This window comes from Motacilla alba, chromosome 8, assembly GCF_015832195.1.
Source record: "Motacilla alba alba isolate MOTALB_02 chromosome 8, Motacilla_alba_V1.0_pri, whole genome shotgun sequence".
In the NCBI taxonomy this organism is placed as follows: domain Eukaryota; kingdom Metazoa; phylum Chordata; class Aves; order Passeriformes; family Motacillidae; genus Motacilla; species Motacilla alba.
The window spans coordinates 27,291,119-27,318,584 of NC_052023.1; the positions used below are offsets into that span (position 1 = coordinate 27,291,119).

The 27,466-nt window shown below is 39.4% G+C and overlaps 1 protein-coding gene across 4 annotated transcripts in view; it reads left to right on the plus strand.

The window, feature by feature from the left end:
• Nucleotides 1-27,466, plus strand: part of RALGPS2 (Ral GEF with PH domain and SH3 binding motif 2) — a 109,837-nt gene that overhangs the window by 77,027 nt on the left and 5,344 nt on the right. For 3 of the 4 annotated variants that reach the window (XM_038143947.1, XM_038143948.1, XM_038143949.1), the window contains exons 10-17: nucleotides 444-534; nucleotides 2,880-2,947; nucleotides 3,602-3,737; nucleotides 4,635-4,786; nucleotides 14,297-14,351; nucleotides 17,797-17,874; nucleotides 19,418-19,523; nucleotides 20,270-20,362. In XM_038143947.1, coding sequence (XP_037999875.1) covers nucleotides 444-534; nucleotides 2,880-2,947; nucleotides 3,602-3,737; nucleotides 4,635-4,786; nucleotides 14,297-14,351; nucleotides 17,797-17,874; nucleotides 19,418-19,523; nucleotides 20,270-20,362 — 779 coding nt within the window. The remainder of the gene's footprint in view (nucleotides 1-443; nucleotides 535-2,879; nucleotides 2,948-3,601; nucleotides 3,738-4,634; nucleotides 4,787-14,296; nucleotides 14,352-17,796; nucleotides 17,875-19,417; nucleotides 19,524-20,269; nucleotides 20,363-27,466) is intronic. The other variant, XM_038143950.1, reaches the window with a different exon arrangement.

The window sequence follows — 27,466 nt, forward strand, 5'->3', positions numbered from 1 at the left end:
GTATTTATTTCTTCAAAGATGGTTTCCCTCACTTCTTCCCGTTCTAGTAAAGTCCTAATGCTGTGTTTGTGATGGTGGAATGTGAAGTAGCACAGGATTGTGGCTTCCCTGAAAGCTCAGTGTAAAGAGAGTGTGGGCTGTGAAGGAGTCCTCAGACTCCATGTTCCAGTTCTGGGCCTTTGGTTTGGCCAAGGATGTTATCTTACTTTCCCTTATGTGTGTTCTGATGAGCAGCTCTGGGGTTTGTGTGTGGGGGGTGTGTCAGCTCAATGCATGAGAATTGCTATGAAGTTCTAAAATTTCAGTATCATTAGGGCCTATAGTTTGTACCTCCCTCTCACATGAAAAGGCAAGAAATCTGAATCTGTTCAAATAGTTTCTGGAAAAAAAACTTTGCTTACCAATGAGTGGCACAGTGTCAATGAATGCTGTCTGTTTTCCAGATATTCCTATGTTGCCTCATGTCCAAAAATACCTAAACTCAGTTCAGTACATAGAAGAACTACAAAAGTTTGTAGAAGATGACAATTACAAGTAAGTACAAAATGCTATAAATTGACCATAACTTATTGCAAAATTACTTCTATAACTCAAAGCCTGTCACTTGTGAGACTGCACTTGCATTGGGAAATTGTATTATATTATGTGGGTGTCCCTGCCCATGGCAGGGGGTTGGAACTAGATGAGATTTAGGGTTCCTTCTAACCCACACCGTTCTGTGATTCTGTGATGATGCACCTCAGACACAGCAGCTGCAAGCAGCTGTGGTTCCAGTAGGATGTTGTGCTCAGGGCACTTTCCCACATGCTGAATGGAACATCTGCTCCCTTTTCTGTGCCACACTGCACCAGACCCTTGCTTCAGGTGGGTTTGGTCTGCTGAGAAAGACTTTCTACACGTGGCTCACCTGTAACACTTTTCTGTCATTAAGAGGAATCCTGTGGTTGGAGATGGCTTAAGTCATTCTTCATCAGAACAAAACCATCTGTGCATCCAGTCCCAGGTTTTTACTGAGGGTGACTTACAGCTTTCACTTGCAGATAATACTTCATTTTATACTTTCCTCTTTGATCAGGTTATAAAGTGTGAGTAAAACGTAAGCACTTGGTTTTTGAGAGGCGAGTTCTCTGCCTGTTCCTCCCAGCTTCCCACCCAAGGTTTCTACATCCTTAATTAAAAGATTATTACTGTAATAAGTGATTTGGCATCCAGCAAAATTCGGGGAGGGAAATCTCTGGCAAGAGACAGGAACTGAGGATAGGAAACACCCTGAGGCAAATCTGTTGCCTATGAAGGAGGGTTTTGTTCATTGGCTGATGTGCTCAAGGAGGTTCCCCACCCATTCCCATCCTGCCCGCCCGGGAAGTTTGTCACCTCAGAGAGCTTGAATTGGTTGCTTGTGCAGCTCCCTTGGAATGGCAGGAGGGGGATGCACACTTTAGGAACAGCTGTGCTCTGCCATTTAATAGCCCTGACTTGGATTTACTGAAAGGCAGCAAATGGGGACCCTTCAGTTTATGTCAGAGAACAGTGAACAAGGACTCAGACCCTTGGCTTCTCTTCTGAGCTTTGTGAGTTGTTCTCTGCGTGTCCCTGTGGAAACATCCAGCTCACCTTTTTCCTGGGATGTTCTGCAGCCTGATCTGGGAAGTGTCACTTGTCTATCACTGAGAGTAAAGCTCTGTGGTCAGACATTTGAAGGAAGGAAAAAAAATCTAACCCAAACCCAAGTTTCTTACCCGCAGTGTCTCCTTAGGACACTGTATTCATGAATTCCACTCTCCACCTTCCTTCACCTTCACTGGGTAGGACTCACTAGCAGGGGGAGTTTGATGGATGAAGGAGCTGCAGTCTCTTCATCCTGTACAGTCCATGTTTTGGTAGCAGGGCAATGACTGGAGACAATGGCACATAAATCAGAAGCGTGCCTGCTGTTCACAAGGTCTGGTTTTGCACCGATGGGTTTTGTACATCTCCAAACTGAATGTTTTTATGGTCGAGGAGCGTGTTTGAAGAATTGTTCTTACTTAAAGTGGCTCTTCTACTTTTCATCCCCTATGGTGTCTATCAGCAAAAGGGTTGATGTTAGAGAACAGCAACTGTGACTTGAATACGTGGTTTTCTTCCTAAAAGACTTTATTTGGAAAAATTAAATTATAAAATTGTAATGAATCATTGCTATGTTGTCTGGAATGGGAGGTAGAGGAGCTGTCAAACTTTAAACTTTTCCTCCCCAAAATGAAATAGATGCTTTTTCAGTGTTAGTAGTTTCAAAGATTTTAGTTCTGCAAACTGTGTGGACAAGATACACTTAATATTCTTGGAGTTATCTGCCCCTATAGTCTGCCTTCTTTGTGGGCCTGCTGGAAATGGCATTAAAAAGTTACAGAAAAAGGTTGAATTATGGCTGAAATCAAGTTGATAATGTGTTTTCCAAAATAGAGAAGAGGATTTTGGCTTTTGGACCGGTAAAGACAAAAGGCTTGGTGCTCGGCACAATAGTGCACTTCATAAAAAAATTTAAAATATGAAGTGTTCCAAGAATAAATATTTTAGCCAAGGTGAGGGGAGAAGTTGTGTATTATTTTCAATTTTATTTCTCCCAGGTTTTAGCTGCAGTAGCAGTTTCATGTGTGTGCCAGCCATCCCAGGGCACTGGAGGTCCTGGTGGTCTGTGTGAATCAAAGCAATAGGCAGGAAAAAGTCAAATTTGGAAATAGTGTGTGCTAAAGATAACTCTGCACTGTTTGCATTACCTTCATAGTATTCCTTGCAATTACAGAATCAGGCAGCTTACAATCATAAATTTAAAAAATTCTTCTTCACAAACTTATATTTTTATTTGCTGATAAAGTAATTTTAATGTTTCTTTAATGCAGACTTTCATTAAAGATAGAACCAGGGACCAGCACCCCCCACTCTGCTGCTTCCAGAGAAGATTTAGTAGGTAAATGCTTAATAAATGTGAGAAGACTTGAGGTTGTCATGTGCATTATTTTAGAATTGCAGACGTGGAAAATATTTGCCTGAGGCTATAAAGAAGTGTGAAGTTTAAACACTGCATGTTTGTAATAAAAAGTCTAAAGGTGATCTGTAAAGAAGGAATTGAGTCATTTTTTTAGGTTCTTGTATGTATTGTGGCACTAAGTTGTTAATGTCATTTGGGGTGAAGAGCTATTAAATATTCATTCTTTGTTGTGTCTAGACAGAAGAGCCTTCATCTAAACTTTTCATGGCATGATATGCTTCCAAAAATGAACATTCTTCTTGGTCAATGCCAAAAGTGGTTGAAGGCAGGAGTTTGAAAATGCAGAATCAGTGGGACATGCCCAGTGCTGGTATAGTAAATGCAGCCACCTTTAAGACTTGCAAAATACTTCCACTGGATGGTCTATTTGAAATAAATGTGTTTGGTTTTAATCCTGTGCAAAACCCCTGAAGTGCAGGGGGATTAATTATCAATAGATCATCGAGTTTTACTGACGCTGTCTCTTATAAAGGGACTTTAGGAAGTTTTATGCAATTTTTCCATGATTTTCTGATAAGTGACCCTGACAGTAATTCTGAAATGACTTGGGTGTAATGTCTTTTTTCTTCCCAGGCTCTGAAGTCGGAGCATCTCCACAAAGTGGAAGGAAAAATGTTGCAGCTGAAGGAGCCTTGCTACCACCAACACCACCTTCACCTCGGAACCTGATACCCCATGGACATAGGAAATGTCACAGTCTGGGATACAAGTCAGCATTTTGCTTAACCTAAAAATCCTGAGCTTTTTTTTTTTTTTTAATGAAGTGATGTATCATCTTTCAATACAAAAGCTTTGCTTGTAAAAAGCAGTACGACTTGTACACTGTACTTCACTCACAGGGCAATTTGTGGCCAGGGAGCAAGCTCAGAACTGTAATGCTGGTATCCCAGCCGAAGAGAATTAATCAAAATAGGAAGGCTGAAGTTTTGATGATAAGACTAGTCAATGAGTGAACCAGAATGGCTCTTTCTGAATGACAAAACTATCACTTTTTAGTAACTCAGTGCCACTGTAATTATTTCAAATTCAAAATTATATCACTGCTTTATTGGTATTTTTACAGGGAGACTTCCTTTATGGACTTTCTTTGTAGACTAACTGCTTAGTAATGGCTTCTGGCTTTTTCCCTATAAGTGTACTTCTAATAACATCTTGATCATCATCTCATAATTTCCTTTGTCATGTCTTCAAAATGCAAGATTGTAGCTACTCAGTAATTAATAACTTCTGTTATTTAAGTTTATCTTTAATGAGTTAGAATGCAAGGCTGCAGTTCAATTATAGAAGTGTTATAGAAGACAAAAATATAGTGTTATAGAAGACAAAAATGGCAGAAGATATTGAAAGTAATTGTTAATGTACTCCTGACTTCACCTTTGTTACACAAGTTCTGTGCAGTTTTAAAACCAGCAATTTCTACCAATAATTTAGGTAAATTAATTTATTTAATAAATTAATTTACCAATTTGTGCGCAATTGCTTATGGCTTGGCCATGATTTAGTTTGGCTTTAGGAGCACGCTGTGCACAATCCTTCAGGTTGTTAAAGCAACTGCTGGGAGGTACCAAAGGCGAGGTTGTAACGTTGTGTCCTCGTTGGTTTCTAGCTTCATCCACAAAATGAACACGGCGGAGTTCAAAAGCGCGACATTCCCCAACGCGGGACCGCGGCACCTGCTGGATGACAGCGTCATGGAGCCCCACGTCCCCTCCCGAGGGCAGGCTGAGAGCTCCACCCTGTCCAGTGGAATTTCAATAGGTAGGAGCTGCAAGCACACCCATGCGCTGCCTGGCCTTTTAATGAAGGTTTTAGCACAATTAGCTGGTGATGGGGCCTGCAGCAGTGCTGTTCCAAATTAGTGCTTCTGTTGTGGAACAGATCTGAGAAATGTAGGGCAAGGAGGGTGACTTCATTGACACACCATGAACCGAGAAATAATGAAAAAGATTTATGTTTTGTTTTGTTGTTGTTGTTGTTTGAGGTTTTTTGGTTGGTTGGTTGTTTTGGTTTGGTTTTTTTTTCATCCCTGTTAGTGATAACAGCTTCTGATACTGCTCTTCCTCAATGGAGGTAGAAAGAAGTATGGGACATGATTTTCTATTTTTTTTTAATCTTTTCCCCCTCTAAATCAATTCAAGTTTTATAGTGTGATTTCTATTTAAAACGCTGTATTGGATTGACACTGTAAATTGCTGGCAGTTTTAAAAGCATCATTTCTAAATGCTTTTGACTTCGACAGAAGATAGAAATCTAACTTTGAAACGCCTCAAAATGTCAGAATCTACAAAATTTTGATAAATTATTTATCTTCATATATTTAGGGTGGTACTTTTTTTGAGAAGTTCTGCTTCCTGAGTTTCCTCTGTGAGAAGAGGTGCTCTTTTTTCCTGTTGCACACAGATCTTTTAGGTGGAGGGAGGACAGGACACCAGTGCCTCTCAAATCCACCAGTTTGCAGCCAGGGCTGACAAATGGAACCTCTCACTGCAGTCCTTTTCCTCAGAATTATATGTTTGATAGAATTTATTGGTGTTCAGTTTTTATGCATTTATGGTGATGAAAGATCCTTGTAGTGCTTCACATTTCTTTGGAAAACTGAATTTTAAAAGCCGTTTTGCTTTTTAGCCTTCATGGAAGGAAACAAGGTCACAGATTGTCAGATGATGCTGCTTTCAGGAGCTGTACATGTATTTTCTTGAGGAGAGGGCCATATGGAATTAGACCAAAGTAGCTGGTCTGAGTGAACCTGTTCACATCAGGCAGCTTCCACTATTTAATGTGCATTGCCTGTCTCTGTTCCCTGCAGGTTCTCTGCTGTGGCAAAGTGTTCCATTTCAAAGCCATCCATCAGGAATGGTGCTTCTCCTCAGCATCCAGGCAGCTTCCATTCTCGGGGTTTGCATGGCGCAGGAGAGCCAAGCTTTTGTCACCATTGCTGAAATGGAGCATTGCCCTTTTCTCAGGGCAATGTTTTGTGGATGTTTTCTACCTAAATACCTACGAAATTTTCTGCAGTCCATCCTTTTTCTCCTGAGTAAATTATTTCTGTACCTCCATTAGAGCCTAGCAGGGAAGGTTTGCCAGAGCTGGCAGGCAGTTTTTTGTAAGGTACAATTGAGACCTAGTCACCATTTTTATATTTTGGAGAATATAGGATTTTCCTACTTTGTCTCCTCTCTGAATTTTTCAATTCTGTTCTCTACTCAAGCATGACCTGACAAGCTGGAACAATTTGCCACTTCAGAAGACTTGTATAAATGACTTGTAAAACAGCAACCTTGGGCATTTTGTGCAAGGTCAGCATTTGTTGTTAGAAATTCCCCTCTCCCATTCTCTTTCATCTCCAGCCTCCCCATACTCAGTTTTATCACTGTTTTGACAGTCCAGCAGTGGTGTTATTTTTGCTGCTCCTTGATGATGAAAATTTCAATGACAGAAAGGTTTGATAGAGGTGCTAGAAATACATATGGAAGAAGAGGGTAGGTCCTGGAGGTTTGCAGTATCTATTACTGCAGAATTCTTGGAAATGTAAGTTGTCTGGCATTCTGTGCTGCTGCCTCAGCAGGATTTAAGGAAGTTGATTGAAGCTGCTGAGTTCCTCCATCATGTTTGAAGTAGTCTGTTTACTCAGGACTTGGAATTAGTACAGTCACTGCAGCAGAGAGGAGGTTTATGGTATTCTACAACACAGCTTCAAAAGACTGTCAGGAAAATGTCTCCTGAATGTGTGTACTGAAAGGAGTGTTATTCCTCACCTTGCCCATAAACGTGGATTTAAACCTGTTGCTCTAGAAACAGGACTACCTTTTTTACATATAAGCCTCTATAGGACTTTACTTTTCGGTTAAATGATCCTTCTTCAAAACATGGACAGAGTTTCTGCTATGTCAGCACCTTGAATGTGCCTTTAAAGACAACTGTAATGCTGTTTTAAATCACTTCTGTGTTTTGAGGGCTCAGAGGTGTTTAGACCTTTCCAGTCCTTTCATATCGGAGGATCTGATAGGATCTGCCTCTGTTAAATATCAAAACACCACCAGTGTAACAACACTGTCCCCAGGAATCCATCAGCAGGTCTGTAACCTAAAGCACACATTGAAGTGATGATGGACATTTTGGTTATGCCCTGCTGGGAAAGGCTGACAGTCCACTCAGGGAATGGTGCAGAGCATGCCACAGGTTTTACACCCGTGTCATTAACCTTTCACAGATGAAGAATATACTAACTGGGTGTTTTTCATTGCAGTGAATGATTCCTAAAGCAGCAGCAATGCAGAAAGTGAGACAGGTGTGGGGTTTGCACAAAACAGGCTGATCTGTGATGTGACAGCCATGGTCAGAGACCTTTATCAGATAATTTTCTTAATTTCAGCTATTGGAGATTGAGCGTGTACATTCAGCTCATTCTGAAAACAAACAAACTCAAAAACATTAAAGATACAGCCTCTTTTACATTGATTTCTTGTGCTTGGGTCAAAACAGTTCTTGTTCCTAGAGCTGTGGGAAGGTGTTCCATAGCTGATGGTCATGTGTTATGCTGGAATCAGGGAGCTGTACTTCTGGTTCTGTTGCCATCCTCCTATATTATAAATAGGTGCTTGTTATCTGGACAGAAGATGTTAATAAGTGAGAAATATTTTTCCAGCAGTGCCAGGGCTATCCTAATAAGAAGGAAGAAACACTTGTCCAGTCCCATATACAGTGTTAGATCAGAAATGTTCTCTTGAATTCAGGAGTGTAACAAGAGAAAATAGTCCCTTTTAAGTTTTAGGTATTTATAAAGTAGATGGCTACATTTGAGCTGGTTACATTAGTTACAATTCTGTATAATCACATAGAGAATTGAAATCCTCAAGGATATGATTCATCTCATTCTTAGGTGGCTGGCTAAAAAGAGGTTATGTGGCTTGAGTCCTTAAAACCCCACTTTATTTCTGCTGATTGCAAACACTTTTGAGAGACAGCACAAGCAAATACAGACGGATGAATAGTGCTGGAAATGTCTGTTTTGTGCAGACATCCAGAATGTGGGCTTTCAGTGAATTGGGACAGATGCTTTTACTTTGCAGTAAAGGAAGTTCATTGAGAACCCCCACTCACTGCTATCAGCCAGGCCTAAAGCTACAACGTGGTTTTGTTCTTGGAGGGCTGTGTTTGGATGAGGTCACTGTTTTGGTGAGGTCACTGTGTACACTCTGCCCTCCTGAGGTGTGAGCATTGCTCTTGGCTGGCTTCAAGGAACCACCTGCACACTTGTACCACCTGTTCTCTTGCCTGTATTTGCCTCCTGTCACCTCCTTACCAAAAAGTTGCATAAATTAAGATGATTTTACCAGATCCTGGTACCACTCAGAAATAGCATGAAACTTCTTTTAATTCATACGATATTTTTCTAAAGAATACATGGTTCTCTATTCATTCCCAATTTTCTTACATTTTCAAAGTGTTTATTGCTTAAGTGTGCTCTTAAGTATCTTTGCAGGAATGTTCAGCTTGTTTCATTAATGTTCTCAGAAGCTTTGGATTTCCAGCATTTCTTTCCACCAATTTGTCTCTGCTGTGTTACTGAATTTCTTAAGCTGAGTTTGTTTACAATGGCAGATTGTTCAGATCATTCTTGAGAAGTGAAGGGAACTGTGTAAAATAGACCCCTCTTTTCATATACTGCTTCTGTGTGGCTTTTCTCCTCTTAGAGCATCTAACCTAGAGGATGCAAATTCATTTTGCTTAGGAAGTTACTCTTTGAGAGTGCTGTCTCATGTATACCACTTCAAAACAGATGTCAGGGTATGAACACAGGAACACTGCTGAAATTGAGATTGTAACTTGAGGTGTTTAAAAATTCAAAGGAAACAATTATGGGTTGTGTTTGTAGCAGTGTTGGATTCAAATTCTTTTTAAGCTTGTTTTTTTTCCCCACTTACTTTTCCTGATCTACAATAACATGGATGAAAGCTCTGGGAAAACTAGAAATCTTGAACATTTGCCTTTGTTTGTGAGTTGCAATCACTGTAGAATAACTTCAGCCCTTGTTCTAATGCAATTGGAGGAATTAATGCTGCAGAGTCAAAGAAAGGTATTCTAAATCAGTGTGAATTAGTGTAAGAAAGTGCCTTTGTAAGAACAGTATACTTCCAAACCTAAACTGGCATGAAATACATATGAGAAATCAGCATTTTAATGAATTCCTCTATTAAGTCACCACCTCGAAGTTATTGAATTCTACAAGGGATTATATTTCTCTTTAAATAAATGAAGTATAGGTGTAGGTATACAGTGTATGCATTTACTTTCAGGGGTCTTGGCAGCCTGTAGAGTAGGGAAGACCTTTACACAGCCAGTGTTTGTTTGATTCTTTAACCTGTACTGTGCTGTTCAGGTGGGTAGGACTGAGTCATCAGATCAGATTTCAGGTAGGGTTTCAGGCAGAAGAAATCTGTCAGGTTTATTTATATATTTCATTTATATGAGTTGTATGGATGCCCATCTCTTGCCTTAAATGTGGATACCCAGTTTTGCTATTGTGAGCCACTGCTTCTTTAGTGATAGGCTAAATTTAAAAACTGTATAATATTAGAGGTTAAATATGCACATATGCCTGGATTTCAGAGGGGAAGATACACTCCAGTTCTTCCCCAAGAAGAACGTGATGCTTTCTTGGTACTGTTTGGTCCAAGGCTCACTCTCTGGATGTGTTTACATCAATGTAGTTATACAAACCCTCTGTGTCTGCCCCATCATTATCCATCTGGTTATTTGCTTTTGCTGATTCTTCACTATGAAACTCAGTGATGGTATTAAAAGTTTTTATCAGTTCTCTGGCATGATATTTATTGCTTGAGTCCTCTGCCAGAGTTCCTGCCATCTGTATTTGGTTAACTGGGGAGCAAGAGTTGAGCTGCTTAAACTGAACTGAAATAGTTAAATAGCCATGAACTATATCTGAGGACTTGCAGTGTGCTTGTGAACTCAGCAAAGCAGAGCAGAGCTTTCAGGGCATGGAGCCCATCTCTGTGGTGTTGGCTGGGCTGGGCTGTGCTGCAGCCATGGATGTTCAGGCCTCTTGACCAGCTCTGTGTGTTTTCATGGTGGAATTTCAGGCTCTGCTGGGTCCGTCCCCAGCTCTGGAAACACGGTGTAACCGGAGCCAAGAGAGTGTCGATGACAGATTTGGGAAGGGGAAAGAATTTTTAGTCTGAAGACTTTTTAAACTCTTTGGGGTTGGTTTGTTTATATTAACACCTGTTTAACTTTGGGGACTAACTTCTGGATAAAGAAAGCCTGTGTTAAGTGTTCAATATCCCCAGACTTGGGGCAGCGAGTGGGTGCCGTGACCAGGGGAGTGGATATGGGACAGCACAGGCATTCCCTATGCCATAACTGGGAACCTCATGCTGTTTGTGTGCCTGGAGCACAGACATCTCACAGACATCCATCTGCCTGTGCACATCTGCAGATGTGAGCAGAAAATTCACATCTGAACAGAGCTGCAGTGCTGGGGCTCTGCAGACAATCCTGAGCCGTCTCAGATAATCACCAGCACAGTTAGCAAAAAAGCCATCTTGCCAAATGCTGTTATTCCCAAGATAGGGAAAAAAACCTTCATAAAGATTTTATTTTCTTTCAATCCTGCGCCATAAATTTATTAGCAACGAGGAAAACTAGGAAGATAGTGTTTTGTGTTAAGTGGCTTCTTACATAAAGCCAAAATTTGTTTAGAACTTTAAGTAACAGAAAGGGCTTATACTACCTAGGATTTGTTATTAAATTTAACCTGAAGAACTTGCTTGAGGTTGTTGGAAAAACTCAAATATTGAGTACATACTTGAGAAGAATTTAAGAAGGTGATATATTTTTAGAGTACTGAATGAATGAAATATTTCCAGTTGAGGTGACACTCAAATCGTGCACTTAATGTTTAAACAGAACTTGGCTAGACATCTAACTTTATTAAGTTAAAACCAGTCCCTTTTACCTCTGTTTTGTTTTGGAAGGAGGGATGTCAGGTATTTTGTTTTGCTTTTCAGGAAAGGGGTGTTTTTTAGCATCAGAACCTGTGTCTTGTAAAGTATCTCCTAGAGGGTTTTAGAATCTAAAAAATCCCCCTGGAGATGTTTTTATATGGATGTTAGAGGAATAGTCAAACACTAAAATTCAACCTTTTCCAGGTTTTTGTTACAATTTTTACAACCCCTATAAGCATCAATGTAAATGTTAACTCAATTGCTATGATGTTTTGTCCAATTTTTTTACAAATTGATGTTCCTTTTAAGTGTAATTGATACTTGCTGTATAAATTTAACTTTTTAAGTGAAACTTTGGGTGGCTTTACAAAGCCCCCAAATTCCTGTAGCTTTTCTCACTGTACTGGTACTGTACCAAGGATTGTCACTTTGTGATAGGTGACATTTTAGCTCTTGATCTAGATTGCTTTGCATTTTTACAAAGCAACACTAGCTTTTAAATCTTTCTGTAGTGTACTTAGCACAGCAGTTGAATGTAACTTTATTAGCAAAGCTGATCCAGTTGCTGTCAAAATGTCATTTCAGGTAGAATTTTAATGTATCAGCCTGCTTTAAATGCAAACAATAACTTCATAATACTGTCTTATTAGGGGGTTTTAATTTTGTGGATCTCTCACGTGGGCCTAAATTAAGTAGAGCTCTAGTCATATTAAATCTATGCTTCTTGCTAATATAAAGCTAAATCTAAGCAATAGTAAGAAAATAAATAAGATTCTGAGTTTCCCTAATGCTTTCAGTGCTGGTTGAATATCTTGACAGAAATTGCTGCACCATTTTGCAGGACAGATTGCTCCAAGTAACCACAAAGAAAACTTCAATTATATGCAAGAAAAACTGTTTTCATGTTGAGGTTGAACTCTACCATCCTAATTGTCATTCCAACTGCTAAAAGGATTTCAGCACCTTAAGGTCTTACTGTGGGACATTATACCACAAACAGCCTTCTTCAAAGACATTCAGCTGGGAGGTCTTACCCAAAATAAAATGCCTGCTTAAAGTTGTCTCTGAATTGTTACATCTGATTCTGTCTCCTCATCCCCAAACCATGCTACTTATAAATCAGAAGAGACTCCATGTATTGCCTTGCAGAGAGTGCAGCTGTGGTTTCATTGGGATGGAATAAATCACTGAGCTTTTCACTGTGATGTGGATTGTAGAATTTGCTGAAAGTATTGAGTGGCAGTTGTTTCTTCCAGGAAATGGTAAGGGCTTTGCAAAGACTCCTTCTGTAACAGCAGGCTCCACCTGGTTAGGTTACTCCACTGGTTACTCTTTTTTTTTTTTTCTGGGATAGTTCATTATTTACCTGGTAGTCTTTCTGTATCGTAGTGCCTGGGATAATGTGGAGCTCAACCCACACATTCTCTTTTGCACGTTGAAGGTCAGGTGTAAATTGTGCTGAGCAGAGCTTCTGATTATTTTTATGGCCATTCCTTTGCTCACCTACCCTGTGGCACCTGAATGTTTGCTGATAGATTCAGTCTGAGAGGCTCACTTGGAGTGCCAGCACTTACTCAGCTCAGAGGAAGTCACAGCAGGAGTAACTGTGCTACTCTTCTGTGCCCAGAGCTACCTGCTGCTGCCACCCTCCCAGCAGCTGGCTGCTTGGGGATCAGTGGTCTGCAAATGGAAGCACTGGAAACTTAAAGGCACTGCTAGAAAGTAATGCAAGTTACCTGCTGAATATTTTACCTTCCTGCTTGCAGCCCTTTATGCCTCCACTGGAACATCACTTCTGTATTTCATAGCTCCTTCCACTACACAAATGGCTCTTACTGTAGTGTGTGAACCAGGTTAGGACTTTTCCTTTAGGAAAAAATCAGAATAAGCTGAGACCAGATGATCTGGTATCCCATAGAGGTGGTGTTAATATGTGGATGTTGAGCTAATGTTTGCAGAAGAGGCATCTCAGTCGAATTGGCTGGCAGATAAAGGCTTGTATTTTCTCTTAAATTTTGCACAGAGGGAACTTCAGCCCATGCTGAGATTTTCATGGCTCTTGGCTGGAATTACCCCTGCTGTGTGTAAATCTTTATTGCCTCCATCTTTACTCCGTGTTTACTCAGTGAATATCCAGACCTACTTTGTACACACGATTTTTCAGGGCACTGCTTTTCCCTGCTGATTTTCTGTGTAAAATTACAGGGAACTGGTTCCCATTTTCAGCTGCTGTTTCTCTGAGGGAACTCTTGAAGTAAGGAGCATTGATTCATATTTTTTGTTTGGTTTTTTTTTTCTGGTTTGTTTCAAAGTAATTGTATTATTTTATTACTTTCCTTTATTATATGGGTGTTCAGGCAGCAGAGAAAACAAGGTGTCGAGTTAGTTTACCAAAAGGTGGCTTCAAGCATTGACTGACATGGAATTGCACTGATATTTAGGCTTTGGGATTATCTGGAGCCAAAAATGTTGGTTTGAAGTGGTGAACAAGGATAATAGTGGGCAGCTGGGGTGGTCTGAAAGGTGCAGAGCAGCAAGGCAACAGCCTGGAGTTGTGTACAGAAGCTACTGATTTCTGTTAACAGCATTCCTACTGATAATTATTTACTGAGTTTTAACATTACAGGTAACAGCCACCTTGTATCTATACTTCAATACTCATTTTCAGACTAATGGGATTTAGTGGAATTGTAAAGTTACTGTCTTATTTATGGGACTGCCATAAGTGGATGCATCAGACTTTTGGGGTTTGGGATTTTCCTCTGTTTTCAGTGTTTAAAATGAATTGTTTCTGGATTAGTTTACAAAGCAAGCACAGAAGGAAATGATGCTGTTGTGATCTGATAGAGTAAGTAGGAGATAGCTTTAAAAAGTTATTTAAGGCTTCTCAAATCATGTGTTGGAGATTCACCAATGAATTTGCACCTCTGTTTTATGACTCTGTGGGACTTGATAAGAAATTATTTAAATAAGTGAGCTCTTTTTCTAAATGTAGACAAATTTGGGTTTAGGGTGTTGTTTATATTTTGAAAATAAGGTTCCCATTTCTTAGTGCTCCTTTTCTTCAACTTCTTAATGTGGAACTAGACCCTATCCCTTCAATCTCCATCTCAGTTTATGTGAAATTCCTGAAGCAAATCACAAAGTGTTTTCCTTGTAGTATTTTACTGAAGAATTTTTTTGCATTTCATCTTTAATATTCTGATATTCAGAATATCAAATATTATTATTTGTTTAGATACAATTGACAGAGATGGTTTGTAGATGAAGAAATAATGTATCATCTGTTGTTATATGTCTCTAGGTAGCAGTGATGGTTCTGAACTCAGTGAAGAGACTTCCTGGCCAGCATTTGAAAGGTAAGAAAAACCTGTGTTTCTCTATTCACATTGTCACTTAGAGTCTCTCACTCAGACCTGAAAATTATGCTTTTTTGCGCTGAACTAGAGATCTTCTGTCTGTAAGAACACAAAAAAGCTGTAGTGAGTTCACTGGATCTGTTAAAGCAGCATAGAAACACCTGCTCACTAATGGCTATTAGGGCTTTTAGCTAATGGGGTGCTTACTCAGTGCACACATCCTTGAAGGAGCTCAGCCAGAGATCCATTAGACCCCAAAGGTTTTATATATGTGGATATCACACGTGCTGTTTGTGTTTGTCTGATTTTCATTTTCACTTTCCCTGAGACACTCATCTGTTCATAATCCCTTTGCTCTCTTCTCATTGACATTGTCACCTCTTTTGTCTCTCTCATCCTCTTTTCCCTTCACTGATACAGGCTGGAATTAAGGAGGAAGTTTTTCACAGAAAGAGTGGTCAGATACTGGAATCATCTGCCCAGGGAGGTGGTGGAGTCACCATCCCTGGATGTGTTTAAAAAAAGACTGGATGTGGCACTTGGTGCCATGATCTAGTTGAGGTGTTAGAACATGGGTTGGACTTGATGATCTTAGAGGTCTCTTCCAACCTAGAAATTCTGTGATTCTGTGATTCTGTTACATGGGAAGACACAACAGTGCCCCTTGCTAATGTCTGACTTTGTGGTCCAGAATTAACAAGTTGTTCCTTTTCCAGCAGCTGTGAGTGCTCAGGTGGCATTGACCCCTTCAGCCCATTCTCACGTTGTATTTGAGAATGTGGGAAAAGACAAACAGCTGTAGTTTAACACAGAAAAAGGTGCAATATTCACCTTCCCACAGCTGAGTAAGATGCACACTACTGTGTGTTGCTTGCTTCTATAACACAGTTTCAGGTAATCCATCAGCTTCAGAGTTGTCATGGATGACTTTTTCTACCACGCTTTTACATTTTTCATAGGAATTTTTGTCAAAAAACTTCGTCTTTTTAGTTGGGAGCTGTTACCACAAACATTCTGATTGAACTAGTTGAAGCAGTTAAAGTTCTGTGTTAATTTTGGAAGAAGTCTTTGAAAATCTCTCTGTGCCAAAGGTGAACTCCTGGATGCCTCATGCCTTAAATATGAATACATACATGAGGAAAGGCCCTTAACAATTTCACCAGGTAGCATTCTACATGAGCAGAGAACACACGTGGGGTAAGAAAGGCAATCTCTTAACTTGCAGGCTGCATCACAAAGCACATACAGCATTCTAAAGGTTTTCTTTCTTTCCCTTCCCTGCTGCCTTATGGAATTGTGTATTGGTATCAAGTTGTTTCTCAAAAAGTCATTAAGTTAGAAAAAATGGTGAGTTGAGTGTTGTTACCTCAGAGCAGCATAAGAAACTTTAAAATTTAGGTTTAAACTTATGATAACACTCTTCAGAATTATTGTGTGGACTTCTGAGACAAAGCAGGGGCTTTTCATGCCTGTGCTAATGAGAGCTGGCAGCCCCAGGCTCCCCCACATGAAATGTTTGCTCCATGTCAAACATGGAGAAGATTCCTTCTCCAAATTCCACTTGCCTTCTGTACTTGCCTCTCTCCTGAGAGAGCTTTTGGGAGCCCTGTTGGAGGTTTCTTGTGTTTCAGGGTGAGTTCTCTTGCCTGCTTCCAGGGAAAGGGATAGGGTTCCTTACAGACATTCCCAACACCATGAGTGAAATTCCTAAACACCTGCAGCAACCTTGAGTCTGTTCCTTGCTTTATAAGATGATGAGGCATATTTTAAAATTTCATGGGTAACACACTGACATGCGAGTGTCAAAATTTAAGGTAACTAGAAAATGTCTCTCTCTGGTTTTGGTCTGTACAGTGAAGCATAGTGGTTTCCATTCTTTATAAAGATATTTAAGTGAGGGAGAGACATTGGTTGGCTGGAATTATCAACTCTGGCAAAACTGGGATCCAGTTTTGCATCCAGTGTTAATGACTGTTTTCTATGCAGTGCAAGTAGGAATTCAGTATTTCTGTGTGTTTTAGGAACATCTTTGGCTAGGAAAGCTGAAATCTGCATCGTATCCCTTAAGAGGAAGAAAACAATTCCTCCGCACACAGATTCCCCAAGTAACAGAAGGAAATGTAAAATGTGTTCTTGTTTTTCCTGGCCACTGATTGTTTTTAAGTGCAACAGAATCTTAGTTTGAAACTTGAGAAAGAGTTTTCAGCATTGGAGTGTCCCTTCAGGCCAACCAAAATTACTAGAAGGACTAAAATTTCAAGTCCTTGCAGTTATATCCTGTTAAGGGTAGTGTATTAAGTGACACTTCAGTCTCACTAGTTGTCATCCTGAGTGTCTCTGAATAGATTTCCCTGAAATAGCAGGATTCCAAGAGTGGTAAACTCCTTGTTATGCAATAAAAAACAAGCTTAAAGGTAAGAAGAAAGCATACTTAATTTGCATGCCATATGTATACAGAAACAAACAGCTCATTTTACTTTATTTTGTTTTTCTTTATTGTTTTATTTGCCTGTATCTTGAGTGTGTTCTGAAAAATAATTCATAAGTTCAAAGATATCTGTTATGTTGAGAAACAAACGATGGCAAATTGTGGAACAGGTTAGTAGATGGTGATTCATGAATATCTTTTTGATAATAAGGCTTGTACTTAACTGCCTGCTCCCACAGAATTGCTGATCTTCAGTCTTTCAACAGAATACAAGCAGTTAGAAAAATGAATAAGAAAATAGGACATGAGGACAAAGTGCCTCAACAATGCTTGTGTTGACTTAAATGGAATTCAGTCAGTTAAGAGGATCTGATTCAGAGAAACCAAGTTCAGTGAAGCAAAGCAGCGTTCAAAAGGCAGGTCTGGGGCACAGTTCCTGAACAGGGATAAAAGTATGGATCAGGTAGATGATTTTAAAATGTGGGGCTTAGAGGTAAAGTGTACAGCATAGATGAACTGGAAAATTGAAATATTGCTGAGCTGATTTCTATGTTACTGAGCACAACAGGATTTTAAACAGTGTCAGGTGTATTTTGACAGAGCTTGTGGTTCCTTGCAGCCCAACAGCTTCTGTGTTTTTGTACTCATAGAAGTTGAAACCATTTTTGTAGTAACATCTAAAGTCAGATTTCAATGGAAGTTTTATCAGTATGGTTCCTTTACATTTATTTGGTCTGAGCTAAATGCAGACGTTGCTCTAAAAATGTGTTAATCTTCAGTGCCAGTAAAGCACTTCAGTATTGTGAGTTCTGACAAAGAGAACATCTGATGAAATGAAAAACCATTTTATTTACTTCTGCATGCCTTTTTCTAAATAAAATTACTCGCTTTTTCTTACGTGGAAGAAGTGGCTTTGTGATATGCACACAAGAAAAGTTCTGTGCTGTTGTAGCAGTGGTGCTGTTTGTGTGAATGACAGTATATGTAATACATACAATTTATAATGGAATCCAACAGGAACAGGTTGTACCATTCTCTCGGTCCGGGGACAAGAGTGTCACGAAATGGCCATCGAGGCCACATGAAGGCCAGCAGGTACAATCCCACTGCACACAGAGGTGTCAAACCTTCCCTCTGCTGTTGGTGATTTGGTTTGGTTTAATAATTAAGTGGGTGTTTTCTGATGTTCCCTTTCTAACTTATGTGTCAAAATAAAGGTAGAGACCTTTTTCTTCAGACTTAAAACTTTTCCCTTCAATGACTTACTCTAGATCAGCATAAGGACTGTTCATTCCAGTCTGCAAATCCAAATTCTGAACCACTGGATCTTTCTGTCAAGGCTAAAGATGTTTTGCCAGGGTAGCTTTTGAACTGCCTGCCACCGTGGAGCAGTGCTGGTAGTTCTCGTGGGGAAACAAAGCTGCTCCTGCTGCTAATGGATGGCATTCCAGATGTTTCCTTTGCTGGCAGTTCTGTACTGAATTTCTTTGCTCCCCTTCCCTGGAATCAGAGAGATGCCTAAAATGAGTAACACATTCAAATTGCCCCCCATTTAGTATACATAATATTTGCAAGCTGACAGAGTAACATAACTGGTTATTCTGATTCCTTATGGATACAGATTCTGTCTCCAGCTGTCACCGTAGTTGGGAAAGAAATTGCCATTAACTGTGAAACCTCTGTCATGTTATGAAGCAAGCATTGTCTCACTGAATTAAACCCATGTTCACATCTGTCAATGTCCACAATTGTCTCCATATCATCATCCTCAGTAGGTGCTGCAGTGAAAGTGTTTGTCACATTTCCAGTTTACTTTGGACATAGGATGGATGAAACAACAAATCCTGGCTTCCTTCACAATGATTTTTGGGTGCTGTTCAGTCTCTTGGCTTTTCTAGAAAGCTGCTGGGTTCAGCACTTTAGTTACATGCTCTGATTGACATTCACTGAAATGATTCCTGGTGTAACTTTTCTCTGATTGGAAATGTTTTTGAAGCCAATCAGCTTTGTAATTTTAATCAAGCTCAGTTTTCTTTCCTCAGTGCTGTACCTGGCCTTTGTTTAAGCCCATTGCTCTCCAATCCTTCATAGGGCACATGATCAGTAGAGCACCAGTTGCATTAAAACACCTTAAAGCAGTGGTTTGGGTTTCTACTCTTTATTCCTGCTCCCTCCTACTCTCCTTGCTTTCAGATATTTTAAGGATTGTGCATGTTTGAGCTGTGCTTTGGTTTTGATGTGCTCATGGTTGTGGTGTTTCTAACCAAAAAATAGTCAAATCTTTCCTGCGAGGGCTGGAGGAGAGGTTTAACATGTACAGCAACTGTACCAATGTACTTCATTCACTTTTTAAAATTAATTTTTCTTGTCTTTCAGTCGTGTTTTGAGTTTTAATTTTTTAATTGAGGATTACCTGCTTGGCTAATTAATTTTTCTGATCACTTTTGCTTGCAAGTGTTAATTCCACAACAGCAATTCCTTGTAACAGCCAAAGTCTTTTTCCACAATGTTTTCAAATAAATAGAAAGTTGACATTTTCGAGTTACAATAAAGGTATTTGCATTAGCTTTTGGTAATGGTTGGAAAATTACTTTAGGAAAAATATTTTTTCACGCAACTCTTCACATGCTCCTTTCAGCTCCCTAGAATCTGAAGATTTGGCTGTTCATTTGTATCCAGGAGCAGTTACTATTCAAGGTGTTCTCAGGAGGAAGACTTTGTTGAAAGAAGGCAAAAAACCTACAGTAAGATTTTTTTTTTTAATAAATGAATTTTCTCACCTTCTTCCTTTGCCCAGTTATAAACACAGTAAAATGGCCATTGGGCAGCTAGTTCAGGTGTCTGAGATCTCCTCTGCCTTGCTGATTATGATTTAGGGTCATTGCCAGAGTTTCAGTCCTTCTGTTTGGTGCATTTATTCAGTTTGTAAGGCTATACACATAATCTAGGAAGTAGAAGAGAAGAGGATGCTGAATCAAATTTTCTGCAGTTACTGATGACCTTAATATTGGGAGAATCATGTTTTGTCTTCCTTAGCAGTAGGTAAATCCCAGCAATCTGTCAATAGATTGTAACTATTTGCATTACAAATACTTGATGATAAATTATAAATCAAAATACATGTTCAGGACAATGGGGGATACCTTATGGCAGCACCTAAGATGGAAAAGGAAAGGGACAGATGTACTCTTACTCCACAAAGTGTTCTGTAGGGATTGCAGGAGGTACAGAGCAAGATGCAGAATAGTTTTCTCAGATTAGGGAGGAAAGGCACATGATCTTTCTGCTTTCTGGAGTTTTCATGCATTCATAGGCCTGCATGAGTAACAAACAGCAGCTTTGGAAACATGGCTGATGCTTGGCTGGACAGTCAGTGCTCTCATGTTCTTGCAGGATGGTGCCTCCTCTTTCACAGCTCAGTGTTATAAAGAATTTCACTTATCCATTGCACTTTTGGGTTTGTTTGTTTGTTTGTTTGTTTTTTCTCCAGGTAGCATCTTGGACAAAATACTGGGTAGCACTGTGTGGAACCCAACTCTTCTACTACGCTGCAAAATCCCTGAAGGCTACAGAGAGAAAACATGTATGTAAACCAGGCATGCTCCAGTATCACCTGCCAAAACTAAAATGTGATTTCCTGATGTAAACACTGAGAGTAGTTCATGCCTTGCCTGATTTCTACTCAGCACTATCCTGTCTCCCAGTCAGTCAGTCACCTCATATGGATATACCCCAGGGAAATATCATTTACATTTGTATGCTACACCGAGAACATCTGCTTTGCATCTGCCATGTGTCTCTGACTTTGCTGGTCTTTTAGGAGAGGAACTGTGTCATTGGTCTGTCCATTTTCAAAGCTCTGTCTTTGGATGATTTCAGTCTTGCAGCAGTTTGTCACGGTTTGAAATCCAAACAAGCACTGATGAGGAAAAATTGAGCAGTCCCAAGATACAACAATTAAACGTGTACTAATTTAATCTGTGTGGTAAAATTAGACCATTTGATTTTTCTGTATAACCCTGTAAGCCATTAAGTGCAGTGGAGTACCAAACACTTCATCTGCTCAGCAGAGAGCTGCGATGTCAGATGATGCTGGGGTTCCTTTTATTTGCTGCAACTTGATCTCAAAGAAGCTAAAATGTTTTGCTTATGTGGGGAAGGAGCAAGAGGATTTTCTGTAGAATGTTAAGATGTGCATTGTTCCTGTCTGATGTCCCTAGTTAATTGTAATGATTCTCTTAAGAAACGGGCTAAAATTTGAGATATTTGAATCTGAGTTCATTCACTACTCAGAATCATTACTTGGTTGCCTTGGTAGGTGTTTCAGTTTAATTTATGCCAACTGTCACTGTAGAACACTTTGCATAGAGTTTATGGAATTTTGCAGACTGAGTTCTGCTTTTGGAATCCTTGTGAAGGGGACTCTGGTTCAAAATCCTGTTTTCTTACCCTAACGTTTTTATGTGCAGAGGGTGGAGATTTGAAGCTTAACATTTCTTGATCACAGGCTCCTGGATATTTGAAGTTGCTGTGTGGAAATTTTGTGTATAAAGTTCCCTTAATCTAAGAGATTATTTCCCACTTTTTATTGGAAGTTCATTAGGAAACAGTATTCTAATACTAATTACTTTCAGAACTATTTATGTGGTTTCTTGGCCATCCACCCCTACTAGCTTTGCCTAGATGATTTTGAAACTGATCCTACTTCATTTGTCTAGCCCAGGCTGAAGGTTCATTAGCCAATCCTTCTGTCTTCTGGGTGTCTTGGGAGAAGTGTGTGTGTTTGGATGCATTTGTTTCTGGCTTCAGTGAAAACTTTAGGGAAGGATTCCACCTCATTAAAAGGAAAGAGCTGACTTGTAAGTGCTTATGAGTAGAAATGCAAAGTATTAAAAAAAAAGGAACCAGGAAAGAACTTGTGCTGGCATTATGTCACTCACAGCTAGTTGCCTATTTTTTCTGGAAACACTGAGAGATGGAAAAGAAATTTTTGTGGTAATGTCAGACTTTGTGTTCCTGTTACTGCTGTGATTCCTTCAGGCTTTGTGCCAAAATTGCATTTTGTTTTCTTTTAGAAATAGAATGTGTATTTGTAAGTCTCCCTGGTTCACTGTTCTTTACAAAATTATGGAGGACTTTACCAGACTTTTATCTGTTCATTCTGAAGCTTTTTCACTCTTCTGTGTTACCATTTTTCAACAATCTAAATACATGCAGGTTTAGAGAATTTGAAAAAAGGTGCTTAGCAAGGAATTATATTGATTGGAAATGAAGCATATTAAATTTGCATTGTTTACACTTTTCCTTCAGAATAACAGTTTCAATAATTTAAATAGTCTTGAGCTTTCTTTAGCAAAAATAAATTAAAGAAAAAGGTAAACAGTCTGGTACCTGATCCTTCTGAGTATCTGTTCCTGCAAAAACCTTTACTTTGCCTGGAAATACAGTCACATCCATTTACTATGCTCTTTCAGAGATTATTTTTTAAACCTCTTGAACTGACTTCTGATATTCTCCAAGTCACTGATATGTTGTGACACCTACAACATCTAAACTGCAGGTCAACAGAGGCTTAAGAAGCCAAAATCTGTCTCACAGGCTTGTGTATTCATGTTTCTTTGTCCAAGCAAAAAAAAAAAAAAAAAAAGCAGTTTGTTGTTCCAGCAAACCACTGAGGAAGTTTGCAGAGAGAGGTGAGGAGGTGTTGGAGTCCAGAGTGCTTACAGGGTTTCCCACTAGGAGCCTACCAGCCTTGTGGCTTGCAGATTCTGAGAGGAGTTTGGGCAAGGGAATTCCCAGGAAAAGGAGAAGAGGAGTGATAGTTAAAAGCAATGACTGCTGAAGAACATTAATTTCTCTTTAATAGTTGGCTCTGTGAAGTTGGGCTGAACTGTCCAGCACAGCCTTGGAATTGGCTGTACGCAGCTCATGTCTTGCTTTCAGCTTTTTAGGGCAGCAGACAGGTTCTGTCCTGTTTGTGGGTGCCAAGCCTGTCGTGGAGCTTGGTCTCTGATTTGGTTTCCCAGGTGCAGTCGAGGTTTATCTATTGTAACAACTATTTACTACAGTTTGGGTTGTCTTTTATTTAAACAAATCATTTGCAGTGAGTAGTCACAGCAAACCTCTGCTTCAGAGGTTGTTATAACACAGAGCATGACCTTTTTGTTGAAATTGGGGTGGGAATCCTGGTAACTGCTGTTGAGATAGAGGGATTGGTTGATGGATTCCAGTTCATTAAACAGGCTGATAATAGGTGGTCAGTAACTTGTTCAGCTGCTCTGCCTGTGTTGTACTTCGAGCCTGGCTATTGATGGCTTAGCTTTCCATCCCTTTCACCACAGGGTTATTGTACAGAGCCTCAGCTTTGGTTCTGGAGTGTGTGGAGGTGGCTTGTCGAGGGTCATGCTTCAGTTCACGTTTAGTTGCATTTTCAGGAAAAGTTAATCAGGAGAGAATGAACTGCAGATGGCCAATCATCCCTAGATAGCTAGAGCATGAGTAAATGCTCCAGATACTGTCCAGTGATATTCCCAAGAGGTTCACTCTGCAAAATGAAGAGATCCAAGGCTAGACTTAGTCTTTGGGGTTTTTTACTTCCAGATAAAAAGGATGATGCCATCTACTTTGAAGCAGGTTTCTTTTTCAGAGTTTGATACATTGGAGATTTACCTTAGCAAAATATTCCAAGCATCTTCTGGAGCCATTTAAACATCTGTCTTTCCTGCTTCCTTTCTCAAGCCCTCTGTGACATGGAAAAGAACGTTGGCAACAAAAGACTCAGTCTGCTATATAAAGTTTCCTGGCTGGAGCTCTCGTGGTAAACGTGTCTTGATTACAGGCATGCTTCTGACCATTCTGCTGCTGCAATTGCTCCAGGCAGCTTGGAATGCATCGACACTCAAAGCTCTTCCAGGCTTATAATAGCCAGCCTCTTTGGAAAATTACCTCATAAAAATCTCAGAGTAATTTCAGCAAAAAGGGGCAAGAAATCCCCTCCCTTTTAGACACAGACAAGCCAGCTCTTCTCCTGCCCGTGGTCAAAGGCCAAGGAGTGCATCCAGTATTGTGTGCTGCATCTCCTCCGAGTAACAGCATAAAATCAGCATTGAGTTTAAACAGTGAACAGGTTTCAGTTATTGCTGCAGTAATGGAGAATTGTCTATAAATAAGCACATGAACTTGAGAGCCCAGAGATGTAGTACAGCACAATCTGAGAGGAATGTGTGGACAATGGTTTTATCTTGTATGCTGAAATGGAGCTCACAGAGAAGCCTCTGTGAAAAACTGCAGCACTTGTGCCCATTTAGAAAAGGGCACCAGTAAGAATAGCCACTTGAACTTAGACTTCAACTGAGCACTTTGAAATATGTGAATACACCTGTAAAATAACTGTTTATAGTGATTGGACTGAGAGCCTTGCCAATTTCTGTGACAACACAGCGTGCATGAGAGACTTTTCTGTGTTTGTAGGTACTTGGAAAGCAACAGAGACTTTTTATGCTTCATGCTTGAGCACAAACCCTGCTTAGTTCTAAGCCTTCCATTGCATGCTATAATCAAAATTAGGTGGATTTATTTGTAGGGTAGAAAACTTGGTACTTGTGGCTCAGGCACTTTGACTGAAATACCCTAATGAGGAATGCTGTCATTCTGGGAAGGATGTTCAGCCACCGAGAAAATTATTTGAATATTATAAATCTGTAGAATCTCAACAGGAGATATGGAGGAGGAGATTTGTAGGTGCCAGAATGTTGGAGTGAAAAGTGTGTTCACATACTAATTCAGAGTTTTTGATTCAAAGATTTACTTGTAAAAGCCTTTGAGCTCAGAACAACAACAACAGCAAAAATCAATTCTGTGAAGCCTAGTGCCAGAGCTGTGCAGTTTTCCATGTGTACAATAAGAGTCATTCCAGTGGCCTATATTACAAAAAGCAAATAGGAACCAGGAACATTAAATTACAATGAAGCTTTCATTCCCTTCATGTTAACAAAGCAGGCTTGCTGTTAGCAAGGCTCTGTGCATCAGCAGAGAATGAGCTGCCCTGGGGACTGTGTAAACATGGAATACAAATCCAGCTGAGCACAGGGATGGAAGGCTGACATGTGTTTCTAGTGATGACGGATTGATGCTGGCAGGAAACACTTTCCTTGTGTGGAGCTTTTCATTTTATGGAGAAGCACCATGATTAACTGATGGTTTGGAGTGAAAAGAAAAGGCAAGGAGCTCTAGCAGTTTGGATTGCATGGCAGTGTCACATGTTGGGTACCTGTTGGGATATACAACTAAGATGGGAAAGCCCAGTGTGCTGTTTCTATGAAACTCCAGAAATAAGTGTTGTTCAAAAGGTACATTTTATCTATAATCCATTAAAACTGCTTTGTGACACAAATTTCCACCTCTGGGAAAAAGACCTATTAATACTTTAGGACCACTTGGAAGTTTGCATTTTGCAGGTCCCTTTTAAGTGTTGTGTCATCATACTTTTTGAGGCAGTGTTGTCAGTGAGTGCATAATAAATCCTTTTTATAAACTTCCTGTTTTTAAAGAACCCATGAGCTGTATCCTTAACTTTATTCTCTTTCCTTATCCTTATTACTTCTTTCAGATAAAATGCCATAATTTTTACTTCAGACTGACATTATTTACTGCCTCTTCGAAAAAGTTTCAGTTTCTGTTTGAAAAGGAGTTACAGCCCTCACTGTAATGAAATCTTATCTTATATATATATATATATATATATATATATATATATATATATATATATAATATTATATGTTATATTATAATATATTGTATATATATTATATATTATCTATAATTATAATAATATTTTATTATATATTTATAATATATAAATATATATAATATATTATATATAATAACATTATATATTATATATTATATATAAAATATATTATATAGAAATATATAATATAGATATATTATATATAAAAATATATTATATAGAAATATATAATATAGATATAGATATATATTGTATATATAATATATAATATATCTATATAGATATATAATTATATTATATTATAATATAATATATAATTATATATTATATATTAGCATATATTATATTATATATTATTATATAATATATTAGTATATATTATATATTATATTATTATATATTATATATGTATTATATATATAATTTATAATTTACCTCCTCCTCTTTTGAGACTTTACCACATCTGCCCACCTCTGTGAGTTACTTAACTTTAGTGTGTGTATATAAAGGGCCTGGACTCTTAAACTATTTTGAACTTGGTTTAAATACTTTTTCTTTCATCTGCTGGTCTAACATGTGTTCATTCCAAGTTCTAATGGATGTAAACTAGGGTTTAAAATGCAGCCAGTTGTGCAAGTCCCAGACAGATAATCTTACCTAGACAATGGCTTCACAGGGCTAGGTGGGATTTTAGGGAGACATTCCTCCCTGTGAGGGTGCTGAGGCCCTGGCACAGGTTACCCAGAGCAGCTGGGGCTGCCCCGTCCCTGGAAGTGTTCAAGGCCAGGCTGGACAGGGCTTGGAGCAGCCTGGTCTAGAGGAAGACGTCCCTGTCTGTGGCAGAGGGATCGAATGAGATGATCCTTAATGTCCCTTCCAACCCAAAACATTCTGTGATTTTGTGATGATTCTGTGATCTTCCCGTTCTTCAGTGAATCTGTGGCAGAGATTAGAATAACTGACATTAGACTTGCAGTGGAGTTTTATTCATAAAGCAAATGTATATCCATGCACAGAACATTCTTAGAAACTCTTATTTTGCTCATGATATCTTCAAACTTATTAGCAGTAGCTGTTTCCTTGACTGAACCAGAGTTCCAGGATTGTGATACTAAAGCAATTGTTCTAAAATAAACAAAAGTAACTTGATGCTTAATGTTGTGCATCTGCCTTGTGGCATTATGTAGTGGGTTGACACAACACATTAGCATGAAAAATAAAAGTATTTTAGAACTATAGATTAATTTTAATGACTTCAAACTACAGCAATCTCAAGGATGTTTTATTGTTTCTAATAATGCAATTAAAGAGATCAAAGTTGATGTGTTAATAAAGAGGTTGGAGTGGGGATTCACAGGGGAGGAGGAAGATGCATCTGATGAGGATGAGCATAGACCAGAATTGGACTTTCTGGGCAGAGAAGTTGGGTAAAGCACTGCAGAGGGTGAGAGTGCAGGGATTGATAGGAGAGTCTCTGTTGGACCCAAGAACATGGGAAGAGGAGACCTGGCAGCCAAAGATAGGAGAGAAACTGAAGTAATTATGATCTGGGGCATGGCTGGGACTGCCTGAGCAAGCAAGGAGAAGTGAATTGGGTGGGTCTACTAATAGGTGAAAAGAAGGTCAGGGAGAAAGGAAGCTTATGGTTTGGAGATGAGCTGGATTGAATGGGTGAGTAGAGCCTGGGACTGAGACAAGCACGAGAAGAAAATAATACTGTGACCAGGTGAATGAAAAACAGGGGGGTCAAGGAGCTGTCAGGAAAGGGACTGATGTAGCAAGGACAGGTGTTGTGCTTAGGCCTAACTTTCCTGTCAGTCCATGAATAACACCTGGAACAGGAGAACACCCTCATTTTGAACATCCTGTTGATAAATGAGCATGACTGCCCATTTCTGGGCACTTGTTTATTGAATTTACATCCTCACTTCATCCATT